At 44.7% G+C, this 21816-nt stretch overlaps 1 protein-coding gene across 2 annotated transcripts in view; it reads left to right on the top strand.

The window, feature by feature from the left end:
- Positions 1 to 1719: 1719 nt before the first annotated feature.
- Positions 1720 to 21816, top strand: part of LOC133547697 (transforming growth factor-beta-induced protein ig-h3-like) — a 38479-nt gene continuing 18382 nt past the window's right edge. The window contains exons 1-6 of one of the 2 annotated variants that reach the window (XM_061893249.1): positions 1720 to 3205; positions 6946 to 7092; positions 7166 to 7307; positions 7379 to 7591; positions 18477 to 18614; positions 18746 to 18888. In XM_061893249.1, the coding sequence (XP_061749233.1) occupies positions 1724 to 3205; positions 6946 to 7092; positions 7166 to 7307; positions 7379 to 7591; positions 18477 to 18614; positions 18746 to 18888 (2265 nt within the window). In that variant the 5' untranslated portion in view covers positions 1720 to 1723. The remainder of the gene's footprint in view (positions 3206 to 6945; positions 7093 to 7165; positions 7308 to 7378; positions 7592 to 18476; positions 18615 to 18745; positions 18889 to 21816) is intronic. The other variant, XM_061893250.1, reaches the window with a different exon arrangement.

Consider the following 21816-nt stretch of genomic DNA (forward strand, 5'->3'; position numbering starts at 1 on the left):
CTGACGGGGTGTGTGCTCTTGACCTGATGGAGTGTGTGCTCTTTGAACTGATGGAGTGTGTGCTCCTTGACCTGATGGAGTGTGTGCTCTTTGACCTGATGGAGTGTGTGCTCTTTGACCTGATGGAGTGTGTGCTCTTTGACCTGATGGAGTGTGTGCTCTTTGACCTGATGGAGTGTGTGCTCTTTGACCTGATGGAGTGTGTGCTCTTTGACCTGATGGAGTGTGTGCTCCTTGACCTGAGGAGTGTGTGCTCCTTTACCTGATGGAGTGTGTGCTCTTTGACCTGTTGGAGTGTGTGCTCTTTGACCTGATGGAGTGTGTGCTCTTTGACCTGATGGAGTGTGTGCTCTTGACCTGATGGAGTGTGTGCTCCTTGACCTGATGGAGTGTGTGCTCTTTGACCTGTTGGAGTGTGTGCTCTTTGACCTGATGGAGTGTGTGCTCTTTGACCTGATGGAGTGTGCTCTTGACCTGATGGAGTGTGTGCTCTTTGACCTGATGGAGTTGTGCTCCTTGACCTGATGGAGTGTGTGCTCTTTGACCTGATGGAGTGTGTGCTCTTTGACCTTATGGAGTGTGTGCTCTTTGACCTGATGGAGTGTGTGCTCTTTGACTGATGGAGTGTGTGCTCCTTGACCTGATGGAGTGTTTGCTCCTTGACCTGATGGAGTGTGTGCTCTTTGACCTGTTGGAGTGTGTTCTCTTTGACCTGATGGAGTGTGTGCTCTTTGACCTGATGGAGTGTGTGCTATTTGACCTGATGGAGTGTGTGCTATTTGACCTAATGGAGTGTGTGCTCTTTGACCTGATGGAGTGTGTGCTCTTGACCTGATGGAGTGTGTGCTCTTTGACCTGACGGGGTGTGTGCTCTTTGACCTGATGGAGTGTGTGCTCTTTGAACTGATGGAGTGTGTGCTCCTTGACCTGATGGAGTGTGTGCTCTTTGACCTGATGGAGTGTGTGCTCTTTGGCCTGATGGAGTGTGTGCTCTTTGACCTGATGGAGTGTGTGCTCTTTGACCTGATGGAGTGTGTGCTCTTTGATCTGATGGAGTGTGTGCTCTTTGACCTGATGGAGTGTGTGCTCCTTGACCTGATGGAGTGTGTGCTCCTTGACCTGATGGAGTGTGTGCTCTTTGACCTGTTGGAGTGTGTGCTCTTTGACCTGATGGAGTGTGTGCTCTTTGACCTGATAGAGTGTGTGCTCTTTGACCTGATGGAGTGTGTGCTCTTTGACCTGATGGAGTGTGTGCTCTTTGACCTGATGGAGTGTGTGCTCTTTGGCCTGATGGAGTGTGTGCTCTTTGACCTGATGGAGTGTGTGCTCTTTGTCCTGATGGAGTGTGTGCTCTTTGACCTGATGGAGTGTGTGCTCTTTGACCTGATGGAGTGTGTGCTATTTGACCTGATGGAGTGTGTGCTCTTTGACCTGATGGAGTGTGTGCTCTTTGACCTGATGGAGTGTGTGCTCTTTGACCTGATGGAGTGTGTGCTCCTTGACCTGATGGAGTGTGTGCTCCTTTACCTGATGGAGTGTGTGCTCTTTGACCTGTTGGAGTGTGTGCTCTTTGACCTGATGGAGTGTGTGCTCTTTGACCTGATGGAGTGTGTGGCTCCTTGACCTGATGGAGTGTGTGCTCCTTGACCTGATGGAGTGTGTGCTCTTTGACCTGTTGGAGTGTGTGCTCTTTGACCTGATGGAGTGTGTGCTCTTTGACCTGATGGAGTGTGTGCTCCTTGACCTGATGGAGTGTGTGCTCTTTGACCTGATGGAGTTTGTGCTCCTTGACCTGATGGAGTGTGTGCTCTTTGACCTGATGGAGTGTGTGCTCTTTGACCTTATGGAGTGTGTGCTCTTTGACCTGATGGAGTGTGTGCTCTTTGACCTGATGGAGTGTGTGCTCCTTGACCTGATGGAGTGTTTGCTCCTTGACCTGATGGAGTGTGTGCTCTTTGACCTGTTGGAGTGTGTTCTCTTTGACCTGATGGAGTGTGTGCTCTTTGACCTGATGGAGTGTGTGCTATTTGACCTGATGGAGTGTGTGCTATTTGACCTAATGGAGTGTGTGCTCTTTGACCTGATGGAGTGTGTGCTCCTTGACCTGATGGAGTGTGTGCTCTTTGACCTGACGGGGTGTGTGCTCTTTGACCTGATGGAGTGTGTGCTCTTTGAACTGATGGAGTGTGTGCTCCTTGACCTGATGGAGTGTGTGCTCTTTGACCTGATGGAGTGTGTGCTCTTTGGCCTGATGGAGTGTGTGCTCTTTGACCTGATGGAGTGTGTGCTCTTTGACCTGATGGAGTGTGTGCTCTTTGATCTGATGGAGTGTGTGCTCTTTGACCTGATGGAGTGTGTGCTCCTTGACCTGATGGAGTGTGTGCTCCTTGACCTGATGGAGTGTGTGCTCTTTGACCTGTTGGAGTGTGTGCTCTTTGACCTGATGGAGTGTGTGCTCTTTGACCTGATAGAGTGTGTGCTCTTTGACCTGATGGAGTGTGTGCTCTTTGACCTGATGGAGTGTGTGCTCTTTGACCTGATGGAGTGTGTGCTCTTTGGCCTGATGGAGTGTGTGCTCTTTGACCTGATGGAGTGTGTGCTCTTTGTCCTGATGGAGTGTGTGCTCTTTGACCTGATGGAGTGTGTGCTCTTTGACCTGATGGAGTGTGTGCTATTTGACCTGATGGAGTGTGTGCTCTTTGACCTGATGGAGTGTGTGCTCTTTGACCTGATGGAGTGTGTGCTCTTTGACCTGATGGAGTGTGTGCTCTTTGACCTGATGGAGTGTGTGCTCTTTGACCTGATGGAGTGTGTGCTCTTTGACCTGATGGAGTGTGTGCTCTTTGACCTGATGGAGTGTGTGCTCTTTGACCTGATGGAGTGTGTGCTCTTTGACCTGATGGAGTGTGTGCTCTTTGACCTGATGGAGTGTGTGCTCTTTGACCTGATGGAGTGTGTGCTCTTTGACCTGATGGAGTGTGTGCTCTTTGACCTGATGGAGTGTGTGCTCTTTGACCTGATGAGTGTGTGCTCCTCACAGGAGATATTGGATGCACTGGTGAGCAACGTCAACATCGAGCTCCTCAATGCTCTCCACTATCACATGATCAACCGCAGACTCACCTCTGAGGAGCTCAAACATGGATCCTCCTTCTCCTCCATGTACCAAGACTTCCACGTGCACCTGCAGCACTACTCCAACGGGGTAACACGCACTTACCACACACACACACCACGCACACACACACATACACACAAACACACACACACACACACACACACGCACACATGCATGTGTGTGTATGTAGGTCGCCCTCCCTAGTTAGTGTCACTGGATGTGCACGTTGGTAGGTCATCCTCCTAGTTAGTGTCACTGGATGTGCACGTTGGTAGGTCACCCTCCCTAGTTAGTGTCACTGGATGTGCACGTTGGTAGGTCACCCTCCCTAGTTAGTGTCACTGGATGTGCACGTTGGTAGGTCACCCTCCCTAGTTAGTGTCACTGGATGTGCACGTTGGTAGGTCACCCTCCCTAGTTAGTGTCACTGGATGTGCACGTTGGTAGGTCACCCTCCCTAGTTAGTGTCACTGGATGTGCACGTTGGTAGGGTCACCCTCCCTAGTTAGTGTCACTGATGTGCACGTTGGTAGGTCACCCTCCCTAGTTAGTGTCACTGGATGTGCACGTTGGTAGGTCACCCTCCCTAGTTAGTGTCACTGGATGTGCACGTTGGTAGGTCACCCTCCCTAGTTAGTGTCACTGGATGTGCACCTTGGTAGGTCACCCTCCCTAGTTAGTGTCACTGGATGTGCACGTTGGTAGGTCACCCTCCCTAGTTAGTGTCACTGGATGTGCACCTTGGTAGGTCACCCTCCCTAGTTAGTGTCACTGGATGTGCACCTTGGTAGGTCACCCTCCCTAGTTAGTGTCACTGGATGTGCACGTTGGTAGGTCACCCTCCCTAGTTAGTGTCACTGGATGTGCACGTTGGTAGTCACCCTCCCTAGTTAGTGTCACTGGATGTGCACCTTGGTAGGTCACCCTCCCTAGTTAGTGTCACTGGATGTGCACCTTGGTAGGTCACCCTCCCTAGTTAGTGTCACTGGATGTGCACGTTGGTAGGTCACCCTCCCTAGTTAGTGTCACTGGATGTGCACGTTGGTAGGTCACCCTCCCTAGTTAGTGTCACTGGATGTGCACGTTGGTAGGTCACCCTCCCTAGTTAGTGTCACTGATGTGCACGTTGGTAGGTCACCCTCCCTAGTTAGTGTCACTGGATGTGCACGTTGGTAGGTCACCCTCCCTAGTTAGTGTCACTGGATGTGCACGTTGGTAGGTCACCCTCCCTAGTTAGTGTCACTGGATGTGCACCTTGGTAGGTCACCCTCCCTAGTTAGTGTCACTGGATGTGCACGTTGGTAGGTCACCCTCCCTAGTTAGTGTCACTGGATGTGCACGTTGGTAGGTCACCCTCCCTAGTTAGTGTCACTGGATGTGCACGTTGGTAGGTCACCCTCCCTAGTTAGTGTCACTGGATGTGCACGTTGGTAGGTCACCCTCCCTAGTTAGTGTCACTGGATGTGCACGTTGGTAGGTCACCCTCCCTAGTTAGTGTCACTGGATGTGCACGTTGGTAGGTCACCCTCCCTAGTTAGTGTCACTGGATGTGCACGTTGGTAGGTCACCCTCCCTAGTTAGTGTCACTGGATGTGCACCTTGGTAGGTCACCCTCCCTAGTTAGTGTCACTGGATGTGCACGTTGGTAGGTCACCCTCCCTAGTTAGTGTCACTGGATGTGCACGTTGGTAGGCCAGCCTCCCTAGTTAGTGTCACTGGATGTGCACCTTGGTAGGTCACCCTCCCTAGTTAGTGTCACTGGATGTGCACCTTGGTAGGTCACCCTCCCTAGTTAGTGTCACTGGATGTGCACCTTGGTAGGCCACCCTCCCTAGTTAGTGTCACTGGATGTGCACGTTGGTAGGTCACCCTCACTAGTTAGTGTCACTGGATGTGCACGTTGGTAGGTCACCCTCCCTAGTTAGTGTCACTGGATGTGCACGTTGGTAGGTCACCCTCCCTAGTTAGTGTCACTGGATGTGCACGTTGGTAGGTCACCCTCCCTAGTTAGTGTCACTGGATGTGCACCTTGGTAGGTCACCCTCCCTAGTTAGTGTCACTGGATGTGCACGTTGGTAGGTCACCCTCCCTAGTTAGTGTCACTGGATGTGCACGTTGGTAGGTCACCCTCCCTAGTTAGTGTCACTGGATGTGCACGTTGGTAGGTCACCCTCCCTAGTTAGTGTCACTGGATGTGCACCTTGGTAGGTCACCCTCCCTAGTTAGTGTCACTGGATGTGCACGTTGGTAGGTCACCCTCCCTAGTTAGTGTCACTGGATGTGCACCTTGGTAGGTCACCCTCCCTAGTTAGTGTCACTGGATGTGCACCTTGGTAGGTCACCCTCCCTAGTTAGTGTCACTGGATGTGCACCTTGGTAGGTCACCCTCCCTAGTTAGTGTCACTGGATGTGCACCTTGGTAGGTCACCCTCCCTAGTTAGTGTCACTGGATGTGCACCTTGGTAGGTCACCCTCCCTAGTTAGTGTCACTGGATGTGCACCTTGGTAGGTCACCCTCCCTAGTTAGTGTCACTGGATGTGCACGTTGGTAGGTCACCCTCCCTAGTTAGTGTCACTGGATGTGCACCTTGGTAGGCCACCCTCCCTAGTTAGTGTCACTGGATGTGCACGTTGGTAGGTCACCCTCCCTAGTTAGTGTCACTGGATGTGCACCTTGGTAGGTCACCCTCCCTAGTTAGTGTCACTGGATGTGCACCTTGGTAGGTCACCCTCCCTAGTTAGTGTCACTGGATGTGCACCTTGGTAGGTCACCCTCCCTAGTTAGTGTCACTGGATGTGCACCTTGGTAGGTCACCCTCCCTAGTTAGTGTCACTGGATGTGCACGTTGGTAGGTCACCCTCCCTAGTTAGTGTCACTGGATGTGCACCTTGGTAGGTCACCCTCCCTAGTTAGTGTCACTGGATGTGCACCTTGGTAGGTCACCCTCCCTAGTTAGTGTCACTGGATGTGCACCTTGGTAGGTCACCCTCCCTAGTTAGTGTCACTGGATGTGCACGTTGGTAGGTCACCCTCCCTAGTTAGTGTCACTGGATGTGCACCTTGGTAGGTCACCCTCCCTAGTTAGTGTCACTGGATGTGCACCTTGGTAGGTCACCCTCCTTAGTTAGTGTCACTGGATGTGCACGTTGGTAGGTCGCCCTCCCTAGTTAGTGTCACTGGATGTGCACGTTGGTAGGTCACCCTCCCTAGTTAGTGTCACTGGATGTGCACCTTGGTAGGTCACCCTCCCTAGTTAGTGTCACTGGATGTGCACGTTGGTAGGTCACCCTCCCTAGTTAGTGTCACTGGATGTGCACGTTGGTAGGTCACCCTCCCTAGTTAGTGTCACTGGATGTGCACCTTGGTAGGTCACCCTCCCTAGTTAGTGTCACTGGATGTGCACGTTGGTAGGTCACCCTCCCTAGTTAGTGTCACTGGATGTGCACGTTGGTAGGTCACCCTCCCTAGTTAGTGTCACTGGATGTGCACCTTGGTAGGTCACCCTCCCTAGTTAGTGTCACTGGATGTGCACGTTGGTAGGTCACCCTCCCTAGTTAGTGTCACTGGATGCGCACCTTGGTAGGTCACCCTCCCTAGTTAGTGTCACTGGATGTGCACGTTGGTAGGTCACCCTCCCTAGTTAGTGTCACTGGATGTGCACGTTGGTAGGTCACCCTCCCTAGTTAGTGTCACTGGATGTGCACCTTGGTAGGTCACCCTCCCTAGTTAGTGTCACTGGATGTGCACCTTGGTAGGTTAGGGTTAGTGCAGAGGGGACAAGGCAGGGTTCCACATTGTTGACAAACAAAGAACCTTTCACCTTCAGATCGTGACGGTGAACTGCGCCCGGCTGATCAAAGCCGACCAGCACGCCACCAACGGGATCGTGCACGTGGTGGACCGTGTGATCACTGCCATCTCCAACAACGTGCACGTTCTCATCGACGTGGACGAGGACCTGGAAACCCTGCGTGTAAGTCCACCACTCAAAGGTTACAGTGGAAGGAACTGCTCTCTTCTCTGCTGACTTCCTGTGCGGCTTCAAGACGGCCATTGCGGCCGCCGGTCTCACCAGCATTCTGGAGAGCGAGGGTCAGTACACCATCTTTGCTCCTACCAATGAGGCCTTCCAGAAAATTCCTCCAGAAACCTTAAACAGGATCTTGGGGGACCCCGTGTCTCTTCGAGGTAACCAGCAGGAAACCTGGCCCCGTTGGAACGGTTCTCTCATGGTTGTGGTTCTGGTTCCAACCCTTTAGACCTGCTCAACTACCACATCCTGAAGAACATGCGCTGTGCAGAGTCCATCGTGTCTGGGACGCCCATGGAGACGCTGCAGGGCACGGTTCTGGAAGTGGGATGTGACGGACAGGAGATCACTCTGAACGGGAAGGCCGTCATCACCAAGAAGGACCAGCTGGGAACCAACGGGGTCATCCATTACATCAACCAACTGCTCATCCCGGACTCAGGTACCACCGGAGCCCTGACTTGGATTTAACAACACCCGGGTCAACAGAGGAACTTAGAAAAGGCTGAAATCCTGAGTATCGCGGAACCATAGACATGATATCCACACAATGAAGTTCTAGAATAACAATCATGAGTATCACAGCACCGTAGACATGATATCCACACGATGAAGCTCTAGAATAACAATCATGAGTATCGCAGCACCGTTGACATGATATCCACACAACAAAGTTCTAGAATAACAATCATGAGTATCACAGCACCGTAGACATGATATCCACACAATGAAGTTCTAGAATAACAATCATGAGTATCGCAGCACCGTAGACATGATATCCACACAACAAAGTTCTAGAATAACAATCATGAGTATCGCAGCACCGTAGACATGATATCCACACGATGAAGCTCTAGAATAACAATCATGAGTATCACAGCACCGTAGACATGATATCCACACGATGAAGTTCTAGAATAACAATCATGAGTATCGCAGCAATGCAGACATGATATCCACACGATGAAGCTCTAGAATAACAATCATGTGTATCGCAGCACCGTAGACATGATATCCACACAATGAAGTTCTAGAATAACAATCATGAGTATCGCAGCAATGTAGACATGATATCCACACCATTAAGTTCTAGAATAACAATCATGAGTATCACAGCACCGTAGACATGATATCCACACAATGAAGTTCTAGAATAACAATCATGAATATCGCAGCAATGCAGACATGATATCCACACAATGAAGTTCTAGAATAACAATCATGAGTATCGCAGCACCGTAGACATGATATCCACACAATGAAGTTCTAGAATAACAATCATGAGTATCGCAGCAATGCAGACATGATATCCACACAATGAAGTTCTAGAATAACAATCATGAGTATCGCGGCACCATAGACATGATATCCACACAATGAAGTTCTAGAATAACAATCATGAATATCGCAGCAATGCAGACATGATATCCACACAATGAAGTTCTAGAATAACAATCATGAGTATCGCAGCAATGCAGACATGATATCCACACAATGAAGTTCTAGAATAACAATCATGAGTATCGCAGCAATGTAGACATGATATCCACACCATTAAGTTCTAGAATAACAATCATGAGTATCACAGCACCGTAGACATGATATCCACACAATGAAGTTCTAGAATAACAATCATGAATATCGCAGCAATGCAGACATGATATCCACACAATGAAGTTCTAGAATAACAATCATGAGTATCGCAGCACCGTAGACATGATATCCACACGATGAAGCTTTAGAATAACAATCATGAGTATCGCAGCACCGTAGACATGATATCCACACAATGAAGTTCTAGAATAACAATCATGAGTATCGCAGCAATGCAGACATGATATCCACACAATTAAGTTCTAGAATAACAATCATGAATATCGCAGCAATGCAGACATGATATCCACACAATGAAGTTCTAGAATAACAATCATGAGTATCGCAGCAATGCAGACATGATATCCACACAATGAAGTTCTAGAATAACAATCATGAGTATCGCAGCAATGCAGACATGATATCCACACAATGAAGCTCTAGAATAACAATCATGAGTATCGCAGCACCGTAGACATGATATCCACACAATGAAGTTCTAGAATAACAATCATGAGTATCGCAGCAATGCAGACATGATATCCACACAATTAAGTTCTAGAATAACAATCATGAATATCGCAGCAATGCAGACATGATATCCACACAATGAAGTTCTAGAATAACAATCATGAGTATCGCAGCAATGCAGACATGATATCCACACAATGAAGTTCTAGAATAACAATCATGAGTATCACAGCACCATGGACATGATATCCACACAATGAAGTTCTAGAATAACAATCATGAGTATCGCAGCACCGTAGACATGATATCCACACAATGAAGTTCTAGAATAACAATCATGAGTATCACAGCACCGTAGACATGATATCCACACAATGAAGTTCTAGAATAACAATCATGAGTATCGCAGCACCGTAGACATGATATCCACACAATGAAGTTCTAGAATAACAATCATGAGTATCGCAGCAATGCAGACATGATATCCACACAATGAAGTTCTAGAATAACAATCATGAGTATCGCAGCAATGCATACATGATATCCACACAATGAAGCTCTAGAATAACAATCATGAGTATCGCAGCAATGCAGACATGATATCCACACAATGAAGTTCTAGAATAACAATCATGAGTATCGCAGCAATGTAGACATGATATCCACACAATGAAGTTCTAGAATAACAATCATGAGTATCGCAGCACCGTAGACATGATATCCACACAATGAAGTTCTAGAATAACAATCATGAGTATCGCAGCAATGCAGACATGATATCCACACAATGAAGTTCTAGAATAACAATCATGAGTATCGCAGCAATGTAGACATGATATCCACACCATTGAGTTCTAGAATAACAATCATGAGTATCACAGCACCATGGACATGATATCCACACAATGAAGTTCTAGAATAACAATCATGAGTATCGCAGCACCGTAGACATGATATCCACACAATGAAGTTCTAGAATAACAATCATGAGTATCGCAGCAATGCAGACATGATATCCACACAATGAAGTTCTAGAATAACAATCATGAGTATCGCAGCAATGCAGACATGATATCCACACAATGAAGTTCTAGAATAACAATCATGAGTATCGCAGCACCGTAGACATGATATCCACACAATGAAGTTCTAGAATAACAATCATGAGTATCGCAGCAATGCAGACATGATATCCACACAATGAATCTCTAGAATAACAATCATGAGTATCACAGCACCGTAGACATGATATCCACACAATGAAGTTCTAGAATAACAATCATGAGTATCGCGGCACCATAGACATGATATCCACACAATGAAGTTCTAGAATAACAATCATGAATATCGCAGCAATGCAGACATGATATCCACATGATGAAGCTCTAGAATAACAATCATGAGTATCACAGCACAGTAGACATGATATCCACACAACGAAGTTCTAGAATAACAATCATGAGTATCGCGGCACCATAGACATGATATCCACACAATGAAGTTCTAGAATAACAATCATGAGTATCGCAGCAATGTAGACATGATATCCACACCATTAAGTTCTAGAATAACAATCATGAGTATCACAGAACCGTAGACATGATATCCACACAAAGAAGTTCTAGAATAACAATCATGAGTATCGCAGCACCGTAGACATGATATCCACACGATGAAGCTCTAGAATAACAATCATGAGTATCGCAGCAATGCAGACATGATATCCACACAATGAATCTCTAGAATAACAATCATGAGTATCACAGCACCGTAGACATGATATCCACACAATGAAGTTCTAGAATAACAATCATGAGTATCGCGGCACCATAGACATGATATCCACACAATGAAGTTCTAGAATAACAATCATGAATATCGCAGCAATGCAGACATGATATCCACATGATGAAGCTCTAGAATAACAATCATGAGTATCACAGCACAGTAGACATGATATCCACACAACGAAGTTCTAGAATAACAATCATGAGTATCGCGGCACCATAGACATGATATCCACACAATGAAGTTCTAGAATAACAATCATGAGTATCGCAGCAATGTAGACATGATATCCACACCATTAAGTTCTAGAATAACAATCATGAGTATCACAGAACCGTAGACATGATATCCACACAAAGAAGTTCTAGAATAACAATCATGAGTATCGCAGCACCGTAGACATGATATCCACACGATGAAGCTCTAGAATAACAATCATGAGTATCGCAGCACCGTAGACATGATATCCACACAATGAAGTTCTAGAATAACAATCATGAGTATCGCGGCACCATAGACATGATATCCACACAATGAAGTTCTAGAATAACAATCATGAATATCGCAGCAATGCAGATATGATATCCACACAATGAAGTACTAGAATAACAATCATGAGTGTCACAGCACCGTTGACATGATATCCACACAACGAAGTTCTAGAATAACAATCATGAGTATCGCAGCACCGTAGACATGATATCCACACGATGAAGCTCTAGAATAACAATCATGAGTATCACAGCACCGTAGACATGATATCCACACGATGAAGTTCTAGAATAACAATCATGAGTATCGCAGCACCGTAGACATGATATCCACACGATGAAGTTCTAGAATAACAATCATGAATATCGCAGCAATGTAGACATGATATCCACACGATGAAGCTCTAGAATAACAATCATGAGTATCACAGCACAGTAGACATGATATCCACACAACAAAGTTCTAGAATAACAATCATGAGTATCGCGGCACCATAAACATGATATCCAGACAATGAAGTTCTAGAATAACAATCATGAGTATCGCAGCAATGTAGACATGATATCCATACCATTAAGTTCTAGAATAACAATCATGAGTATCACAGCACCGTAGACATGATATCCACACAAAGAAGTTCTAGAATAACAATCATGAGTATCGCAGCACCGTAGACATGATATCCACACAATGAAGTTCTAGAATAACAATCATGAGTATCGCGGCACCGTAGACATGATATCCACACAATGGAGTTCTAGAATAACAATCATGAGTATCGCGGCACCATAGACATGATATCCACACAATGAAGTTCTAGAATAACAATCATGAATATCGCAGCAATGCAGACATGATATCCACACAATGAAGTTCTAGAATAACAATCATGAGTATCGCAGCATCCTAGACATGATATCCACACAATGAAGTTTTTAGAATAACAATCATGAATATCGCAGCAATGCAGACATGATATCCACACAATGAAGTTCTAGAATAACAATCATGAATATCGCAGCAATGCAGACATGATATCCACACAATGAAGTTCTAGAATAACAATCATGAGTATCGCGGCACCGTAGACATGATATCCACACAATGAAGTTCTAGAATAACAATCATGAGTATCGCGGCACCATAGACATGATATCCACACAATGAAGTTCTAGAATAACAATCATGAATATCGCAGCAATGCAGACATGATATCCACACAATGAAGTTCTAGAATAACAATCATGAGTATCGCAGCATCCTAGACATGATATCCACACAATGAAGTTCTAGAATAACAATCATGAATATCGCAGCAATGCGGACATGATATCCACACAATGAAGTTCTAGAATAACAATCATGAGTATCGCAGCACCGTAGACATGATATCCACACAATGAATCTCTAGAATAACAATCATGAGTATCACAGCACCGTAGACATGATATCCACACAATGAAGTTCTAGAATAACAATCATGAGTATCGCGGCACCATAGACATGATATCCACACAATGAAGTTCTAGAATAACAATCATGAGTATCGCAGCAATGTAGACATGATATCCACACCATTAAGTTCTAGAATAACAATCATGAGTATCACAGAACCGTAGACATGATATCCACACAAAGAAGTTCTAGAATAACAATCATGAGTATCGCAGCACCGTAGACATGATATCCACACGATGAAGCTCTAGAATAACAATCATGAGTATCGCAGCAATGCAGACATGATATCCACACAAAGAAGTTCTAGAATAACAATCATGAGTATCGCGGCACCATAGACATGATATCCACACAATGAAGTTCTAGAATAACAATCATGAATATCGCAGCAATGCAGACATGATATCCACACAATGAAGTTCTAGAATAACAATCATGAGTATCGCGGCACCATAGACATGATATCCACACAATGAAGTTCTAGAATAACAATCATGAATATCGCAGCAATGCAGACATGATATCCACACAATGAAGTTCTAGAATAACAATCATGAGTATCGCAGCATCCTAGACATGATATCCACACGATGAAGTTCTAGAATAACAATCATGAGTATCGCAGCAATGCAGACATGATATCCACACAATGAAGCTCTAGAATAACAATCATGAGTATCACAGCACCGTAGACATGATATCCAGACAATGAAGCTCTAGAATAACAATCATGAGTATCGCGGCACCATAGACATGATATCCACACAATGAAGTTCTAGAATAACAATCATGAATATCGCAGCAATGCAGACATGATATCCACACAATGAAGTTCTAGAATAACAATCATGAGTGTCACAGCACTGTTGACATGATATCCACACAACGAAGTTCTAGAATAACAATCATGAGTACCGCAGCACCGTAGACATGATATCCACACGATGAAGTTCTAGAATAACAATCATGAGTATCACAGCACCGTAGACATGATATCCACACGATGAAGTTCTGGAATAACAATCATGAGTATCGCAGCACCGTAGCATGATATCCACACGATGAAGTTCTAGAATAACAATCATGAATATCGCAGCAATGTAGACATGATATCCACACGATGAAGCTCTAGAATAACAATCATGAATATCGCAGCAATGCAGACATGATATCCACACAACGAAGTTCTAGAATAACAATCATGAGTACCGCAGCACCGTAGACATGATATCCACACAATGAAGTTCTAGAATAACAATCATGAGCATCACAGCACCGTAGACATGATATCCACACGATGAAGTTCTGGAATAACAATAATGAGTATCGCAGCAATGTAGACATGATATCCACACGATGAAGCTCTAGAATAACAATCATGAATATCGCAGCAATGCAGACATGATATCCACACAATGAAGTTCTAGAATAACAATCATGAGTATCACAGCACCGTAGACATGATATCCACACAAAGAAGTTCTAGAATAACAATCATGAGTATCGCAGCACCGTAGACATGATATCCACACAATGAAGTTCTAGAATAACAATCATAAGTATCGCGGCACCGTAGACATGATATCCACACAATGAAGTTCTAGAATAACAATCATGAGTATCGCGGCACCATAGACATGATATCCACACAATGAAGTTCTAGAATAACAATCATGAATATCGCAGCAATGCAGACATGATATCCACACAATGAAGTTCTAGAATAACAATCATGAGTATCGCAGCATCCTAGACATGATATCCACACAATGAAGTTCTAGAATAACAATCATGAATATCGCAGCAATGCAGACATGATATCCACACAATGAAGTTCTAGAATAACAATCATGAGTATCGCAGCATCCTAGACATGATATCCACACAATGAAGTTCTAGAATAACAATCATGAATATCGCAGCAATGCAGACATGATATCCACACAATGAAGTTCTAGAATAACAATCATGAATATCGCAGCAATGCAGACATGATATCCACACAATGAAGTTCTAGAATAACAATCATGAGTATCGCAGCATCCTAGACATGATATCCACACAATGAAGTTCTAGAATAACAATCATGAATATCGCAGCAATGCAGACATGATATCCACACAATGAAGTTCTAGAATAACAATCATAAGTATCGCGGCACCGTAGACATGATATCCACACAATGAAGTTCTAGAATAACAATCATAAGTATCGCGGCACCGTAGACATGATATCCACACAATGAAGTTCTAGAATAACAATCATGAATATCGCAGCAATGCAGACATGATATCCACACAATGAAGTTCTAGAATAACAATCATAAGTATCGCGGCACCGTAGACATGATATCCACACAATGAAGTTCTAGAATAACAATCATGAGTATCGCAGCACCGTAGACATGATATCCACACAATGAAGTTCTAGAATAACAATCATAAGTATCGCGGCACCGTAGACATGATATCCACACAATGAAGTTCTAGAATAACAATCATGAGTATCGCGGCACCATAGACATGATATCCACACAATGAAGTTCTAGAATAACAATCATGAATATCGCAGCAATGCAGACATGATATCCACACAATGAAGTTCTAGAATAACAATCATGAGTATCGCAGCATCCTAGACATGATATCCACACAATGAAGTTCTAGAATAACAATCATGAATATCGCAGCAATGCAGACATGATATCCACACAATGAAGTTCTAGAATAACAATCATGAGTATCGCAGCATCCTAGACATGATATCCACACAATGAAGTTCTAGAATAACAATCATGAATATCGCAGCAATGCAGACATGATATCCACACAATGAAGTTCTAGAATAACAATCATGAGTATCGCAGCACCGTAGACATGATATCCACACAATGAAGTTCTAGAATAACAAGAGCTGTCATTGAACTATAACTGACAGCTGACTTTTTTATTCTAACCCTCAACTTTAGCATATTAAAGCACTTAAACAGCATCCAAACATAAATCTATAAACATACTACATTTTCAACCACGACTGCTATTGGAACCCAAGTTCTTCTGCTCTACACCCCAAGTACTATTGACGTAAATTAGTACATACAAGAAATACTCCTTTTTACACACTTGACAAGAAATACTCCTTTTTACACACTTGACAAGAAATACTCCTCCTTACACACTTGACAAGAAATACTCCTCTTTACACACTTGACAAGAAATACTCCTTTTTACACACTTGACAAGAAATACTCCTTTTTACACACTTGACAAGAAATACTCCTCCTTACACACTTGACAAGAAATACTCCTTTTTACACACTTGACAAGAAATACTCCTCCTTACACACTTGACAAGAAATACTCCTTTTTACACACTTGACAAGAAATACTCCTTTTTACACACTTGACAAGAAATACTCCTTTTTACACACTTGACAAGAAATACTCCTTTTTACACACTTGACAAGAAATACTCCTCCTTACACACTTGACAAGAAATACTCCTTTTTACACACTTGACAAGAAATACTCCTTTTTACACACTTGACAAGAAATACTCCTTTTTACACACTTGACAAGAAATACTCCTTTTTACACACTTGACAAGAAATACTCCTCCTTACACACTTGACAAGAAATGCTCCTTTTTACACACTTGACAAGAAATACTCCTTTTTACACACTTGACAAGAAATACTCCTTTTTACACACTTGACAAGAAATACTCCTCCTTACACACTTGACAAGAAATACTCCTTTTTACACACTTGACAAGAAATACTTCTTTTTACACACTTGACAAGAAATACTCCTTTTTACACACTTGACAAGAAATACTCCTTTTTACACACTTGACAAGAAATACTCCTTTTTACACACTTGACAAGAAATACTCCTCCTTACACACTTGACAAGAAATGCTCCTCCTTACACACTTGACAAGAAATACTCCTTTTTACACACTTGACAAGAAATACTCCTCCTTACACACTTGACAAGAAATACTCCTTTTTACACACTTGACAAGAAATACTCCTTTTTACACACTTGACAAGAAATACTCCTTTTTACACACTTGACAAGAAATACTCCTTTTTACACACTTGACAAGAAATACTCCTTTTTACACACTTGACAAGAAATACTCCTTTTTACACACTTGACAAGAAATACTCCTTTTTACACACTTGACAAGAAATACTCCTTTTTACACACTTGACAAGAAATACTCCTCCTTACACACTTGACAAGAAATGCTCCTCCTTACACACTTGACAAGAAATACTCCTTTTTACACACTTGACAAGAAATACTCCTCCTTACACACTTGACAAGAAATACTCCTTTTTACACACTTGACAAGAAATACTCCTTTTTACACACTTGACAAGAAATACTCCTTTTTACACACTTGACAAGAAATACTCCTTTTTACACACTTGACAAGAAATACTCCTTTTTACACACTTGACAAGAAATACTCCTTTTTACACACTTGACAAGAAATACTCCTTTTTACACACTTGACAAGAAATACTCCTTTTTACACACTTGACAAGAAATACTCCTCCTTACACACTTGACAAGAAATGCTCCTCCTTACACACTTGACAAGAAATACTCCTCCTTACACACTTGACAAGAAATACTCCTCCTTACACACTTGACAAGAAATACTCCTTTTTACACACTTGACAAGAAATACTCCTTTTTACACACTTGACAAGAAATACTCCTTTTTACACACTTGACAAGAAATACTCCTTTTTACACACTTGACAAGAAATACTCCTTTTTACACACTTGACAAGAAATACTCCTTTTTACACACTTGACAAGAAATACTCCTTTTTACACACTTGACAAGAAATACTCCTCTTTACACACTTGACAAGAAATACATTGGCAATAAACTCCCTAGCTTGCAAGCTTGTGTGCGCTAGCTCTCTGAGACTCTTATTTTGTTAGCGCAGGCAGGATGAAGCAGCGCTTTTATTGTGAAGACAGGAACTGTGCAGTCGGTCTTTAGAATCTGCCGAAATAAAAAGTGTTTCTGGCCTTCCTGTCGGCCATTTTGTCTTCATCAGGATGAGGCGGCAGCCAGCGTCATCTCACAAGTTCCTCAGGTGTTGTCGACGTCAGTCAAGTCACGTCTTGGTGAAGATTCTTATTTTTGGTTAGGATGCGGACTCAGTGTTGTGGGCGGGGCCTCCCTCGTGTCGGAGGCCTTTTATTTGCTCTATCACCCCGGTCTTGGGTATTCTACGTCCAGGTGTGGAAGTGGCAGGTAGCCACGCCCATATGGTCTCGCCAAAGGCTTCTGGCATGTTGTTCAGAGGAGGCCCCGCCCACAAGATTGAAATTGAGTCTTAACTGGAAAAAAAGAGGCTTTGTTGCAAAAGAAGAAAGATTTCTGGCCATATGAGGGATGCTTCTATGAAAAAAACTCTTATTTTGCTAAAAAGTGGACTGAATCCATCTTTTTTTATAAACTAAAAAACCAAACAACACCTCTTTGTCGTGCAGCAAAAACTCTGCTGGAGCTAACGGAAAGCTCCAATGTTGCTACGGCGACCAGAATGTTTGTGGAGGCGGGTCTGAGCCCACAACTGAAGGGCTCCCAACCTCTGACCGTGCTGGCACCTGTGGACCACGCCTTCACAGGTAAGTCACCTCTGCACCAGCCCGCTCTTGGCCCTGCCTTGTCAGGTGACTGCTGTCTCTCTCTCTGTCTGTCTGTCTGTCTGTCTGTCTGTCTCTCTGTGTGTGTGTGTGTGTGTGTGTGCGTGCGCCAGCAGGTGTGAGCAGCCCGGGCGACATGAGCAAGGTGATGAGCAACCACGTGGTGAAGGGTCAGCTGTCCTCCAAGTCCTTGTACCACAACCAGGAGCTGCAGACACTGGGAGATGTGACACTTCGAGTCTTTGTCTACAGAAATGTGAGAACTTGGAAACAAAGTCCAACTTCGCAGCACTTCCTGTTTCTTATTGTGTGAACATTCACACAATATGCTTTTCTCCACCACAATTCATCAAAATTAATCTATATTATTATTATTATTGATATTACTATTATTATTATCAATGTTATTTTTACTGTGTGAAAACTTTCACACTATATGTTTTTCTACACCAAAATTCATAAATGTATTATTATTATTATGATTTGTGTGAATGTTCCAAACATTCACACAATATGCTTTTCTGCACCGAAATTAATTCATGTATTATTATTGTTATTATTATTGATATTAATATTATTATCATTATTATTATTATTACTGTGTGAAAACATTCACACAATAATAATAATAATAATTGTGTTTATTAATAACTATTATTATTATATTATTATTATTGTGTGAATGTTCCAAACATTCCACAATATGCTTTTCTACACCTAAAGTCATCAATTTATTATGATTATCCATCCATCCATCCATCCATCCATCTTCTTCCGCTTATTTGAGGTCGGGTCGCGGGGGCAACAGCCTAAGCAGGGAAGCCCAGACTTCCCTCTCCCCAGCCACTTCGTCTAGCTCTTCCCGGGGGATCCCAAGGCGTTCCCAGGCCAGCCGGGAGACATAGTCTTCCCAACGTGCCCTGGGTCTTCCCCGTGGCCTCCTACCGGATGGACGTGCCCTAAACACCTCCCTAGGGAGGCGTTCAGGTGGCATCCTGACCAGATGCCCGAACCACCTCATCTGGCTCCTCTCCATGAGGAGGAGCAGCGGCTTTACTTTGAGTTCCTCCCGGATGGCAGAGCTTCTCACCCTATCTCTAAGGGAGAGCCCCGCCACCCGGCGGAGGAAACTCATTTCGGCCGCTTGTACCCGTGATCTTATCCTTTTGGTCATGACCCAAAGCTCATGACCATAGGTGAGGATGAGAACGTAGATCGACCGGTAAATTGAGAGCTTTGCCTTCCGGCTCAGCTCCTTCTTCACCACAACGGATCGATACAACGTCCGCATTACTGAAGACGCCGCACCGATCCGCCTGTCGATCTCACCATCTACTCTTCCCTCACTCGTGAACAAGACTCCTAGGTACTTGAACTCCTCCACTTGGGGCAGGGTCTCCTCCCCAACCCGGAGATGGCACTCCACCCTTTTCCGGGCGAGAACCATGGACTCGGACTTGGAGGTGCTGATTCTCATTCCGGTCGCTTCACACTCGGCTGCGAACCGATCCAGTGAGAGCTGAAGATCCCGGTCAGATGAAGCCATCAGGACCACATCATCTGCGAAAAGCAGAGACCTTATCCTGCGTTCACCAAACCGGAACCCCTCAACGCCTTGACTGCGCCTAGAAATTCTGTCCATAAAAGTTATGAACAGAATCGGTGACAAAGGACAGCCTTGGCGGAGTCCAACCCTCACTGGAAATGTGTCCGACTTACTGCCGGCAATGCGGACCAAGCTCTGACACTGATCATACAGGAAGTGGACCGCCACAATAAGACAGTCCGATACCCCATACTCTCTGAGCACTCCCCACAGGACTTCCCGAGGGACACGGTCGAATGCCTTCTCCAAGTCCACAAAGCACATGTAGACTGGTTGGGCAAACTCCCATGCACCCTCAAGAACCCTGCCGAGAGTATAGAGCTGGTCCACAGTTCCACGACCAGGACGAAAACCACACTGTTCCTCCTGAATCCGAGGTTCGACTATCCGACGTAGCCTCCTCTCCAGTACACCTGAATAAACCTTACCGGGAAGGCTGAGGAGTGTGATCCCACGATAGTTGGAACACACCCTCCGGTCCCCCTTCTTAAAGAGAGGAACCACCACCCCGGTCTGCCAATCCAGAGGTACCGCCCCCGATGTCCACGCGATGCTGCAGAGTCTTGTCAACCAAGACAGCCCCACAGCATCCAGAGCTTTAAGGAACTCCGGGCGGATCTCATCCACCCCCGGGTTCTTGCCACCGAGGAGCTTTTTAACTACCTCAGCAACCTCAGCCCCAGAAATAGGAGAGTCCACCACAGATTCCCCAGGCACTGCTTCCTCAAAGGAAGACGTGTTGGTGGGATTGAGGAGGTCTTCGAATTATTCCTTCCACCTATCCACAACATCCACAGTTGAGGTCAACAGAACACCATCCGCACCATACACGGTGTTGACAGTGCACTGCTTCCCCTTCCTGAGGCGGCGGACGGTGGTCCAGAATCGCTTCGAAGCCGTCCGGAAGTCGTTTTCCATGGCTTCCCTGAACTCCTCCCATGTCCGAGTTTTTGCCTCCGCGACCGCTAAAGCTGCACACCGCTTGGCCTGTCGGTACCTGTCTGCTGCCTCCGGAGTCCTATGAGCCAAAAGGACCCGATAGGACTCCTTCTTCAGCTTGACGACATCCCTCACCGCTGGTGTCCACCAAGGGGTTTTAGGATTGCCGCCCCGACAAGCACCAACTTCCTTGCGGCCACAGCTCCGATCAGCCGCCTCGACAATAGAGGTGCGGAACATGGTCCACTCGGACTCAATGTCCAGCACCTCCCTCGTGACATGTTCAAAGTTCCTCCGGAGGTGGGAATTGAAACTTTGTCTGACAGGAGACTCTGCCAGACGTTCCCAGCCGACCCTCACAATGTGTTTGGGTCTGCCAGGTCTGTCCGGCATCCTCTCCCACCATCGCAGCCAACTCACCACCAGGTGGTGATCGCTAGAAAGCTTATTATGATTATGATTATGTGAATGTTTGAAACATATAAATCTAAGTTGTATATATATTCACATAATAGGCTTTTCTACACCAAAATTCTTCTTTCTTCTTCTTCTTCTTCTTCTCCAGACTTTCCCGCTCTCCACCTTCCCCATTTTTCACCCCATTCAAACCATTCCAACTTCAAACTGTTCAGGTTATTT

This window comes from Nerophis ophidion, unplaced genomic scaffold (genome assembly GCF_033978795.1).
Source record: "Nerophis ophidion isolate RoL-2023_Sa unplaced genomic scaffold, RoL_Noph_v1.0 HiC_scaffold_154, whole genome shotgun sequence".
Classification (NCBI taxonomy): Eukaryota; Metazoa; Chordata; class Actinopteri; order Syngnathiformes; family Syngnathidae; genus Nerophis; species Nerophis ophidion.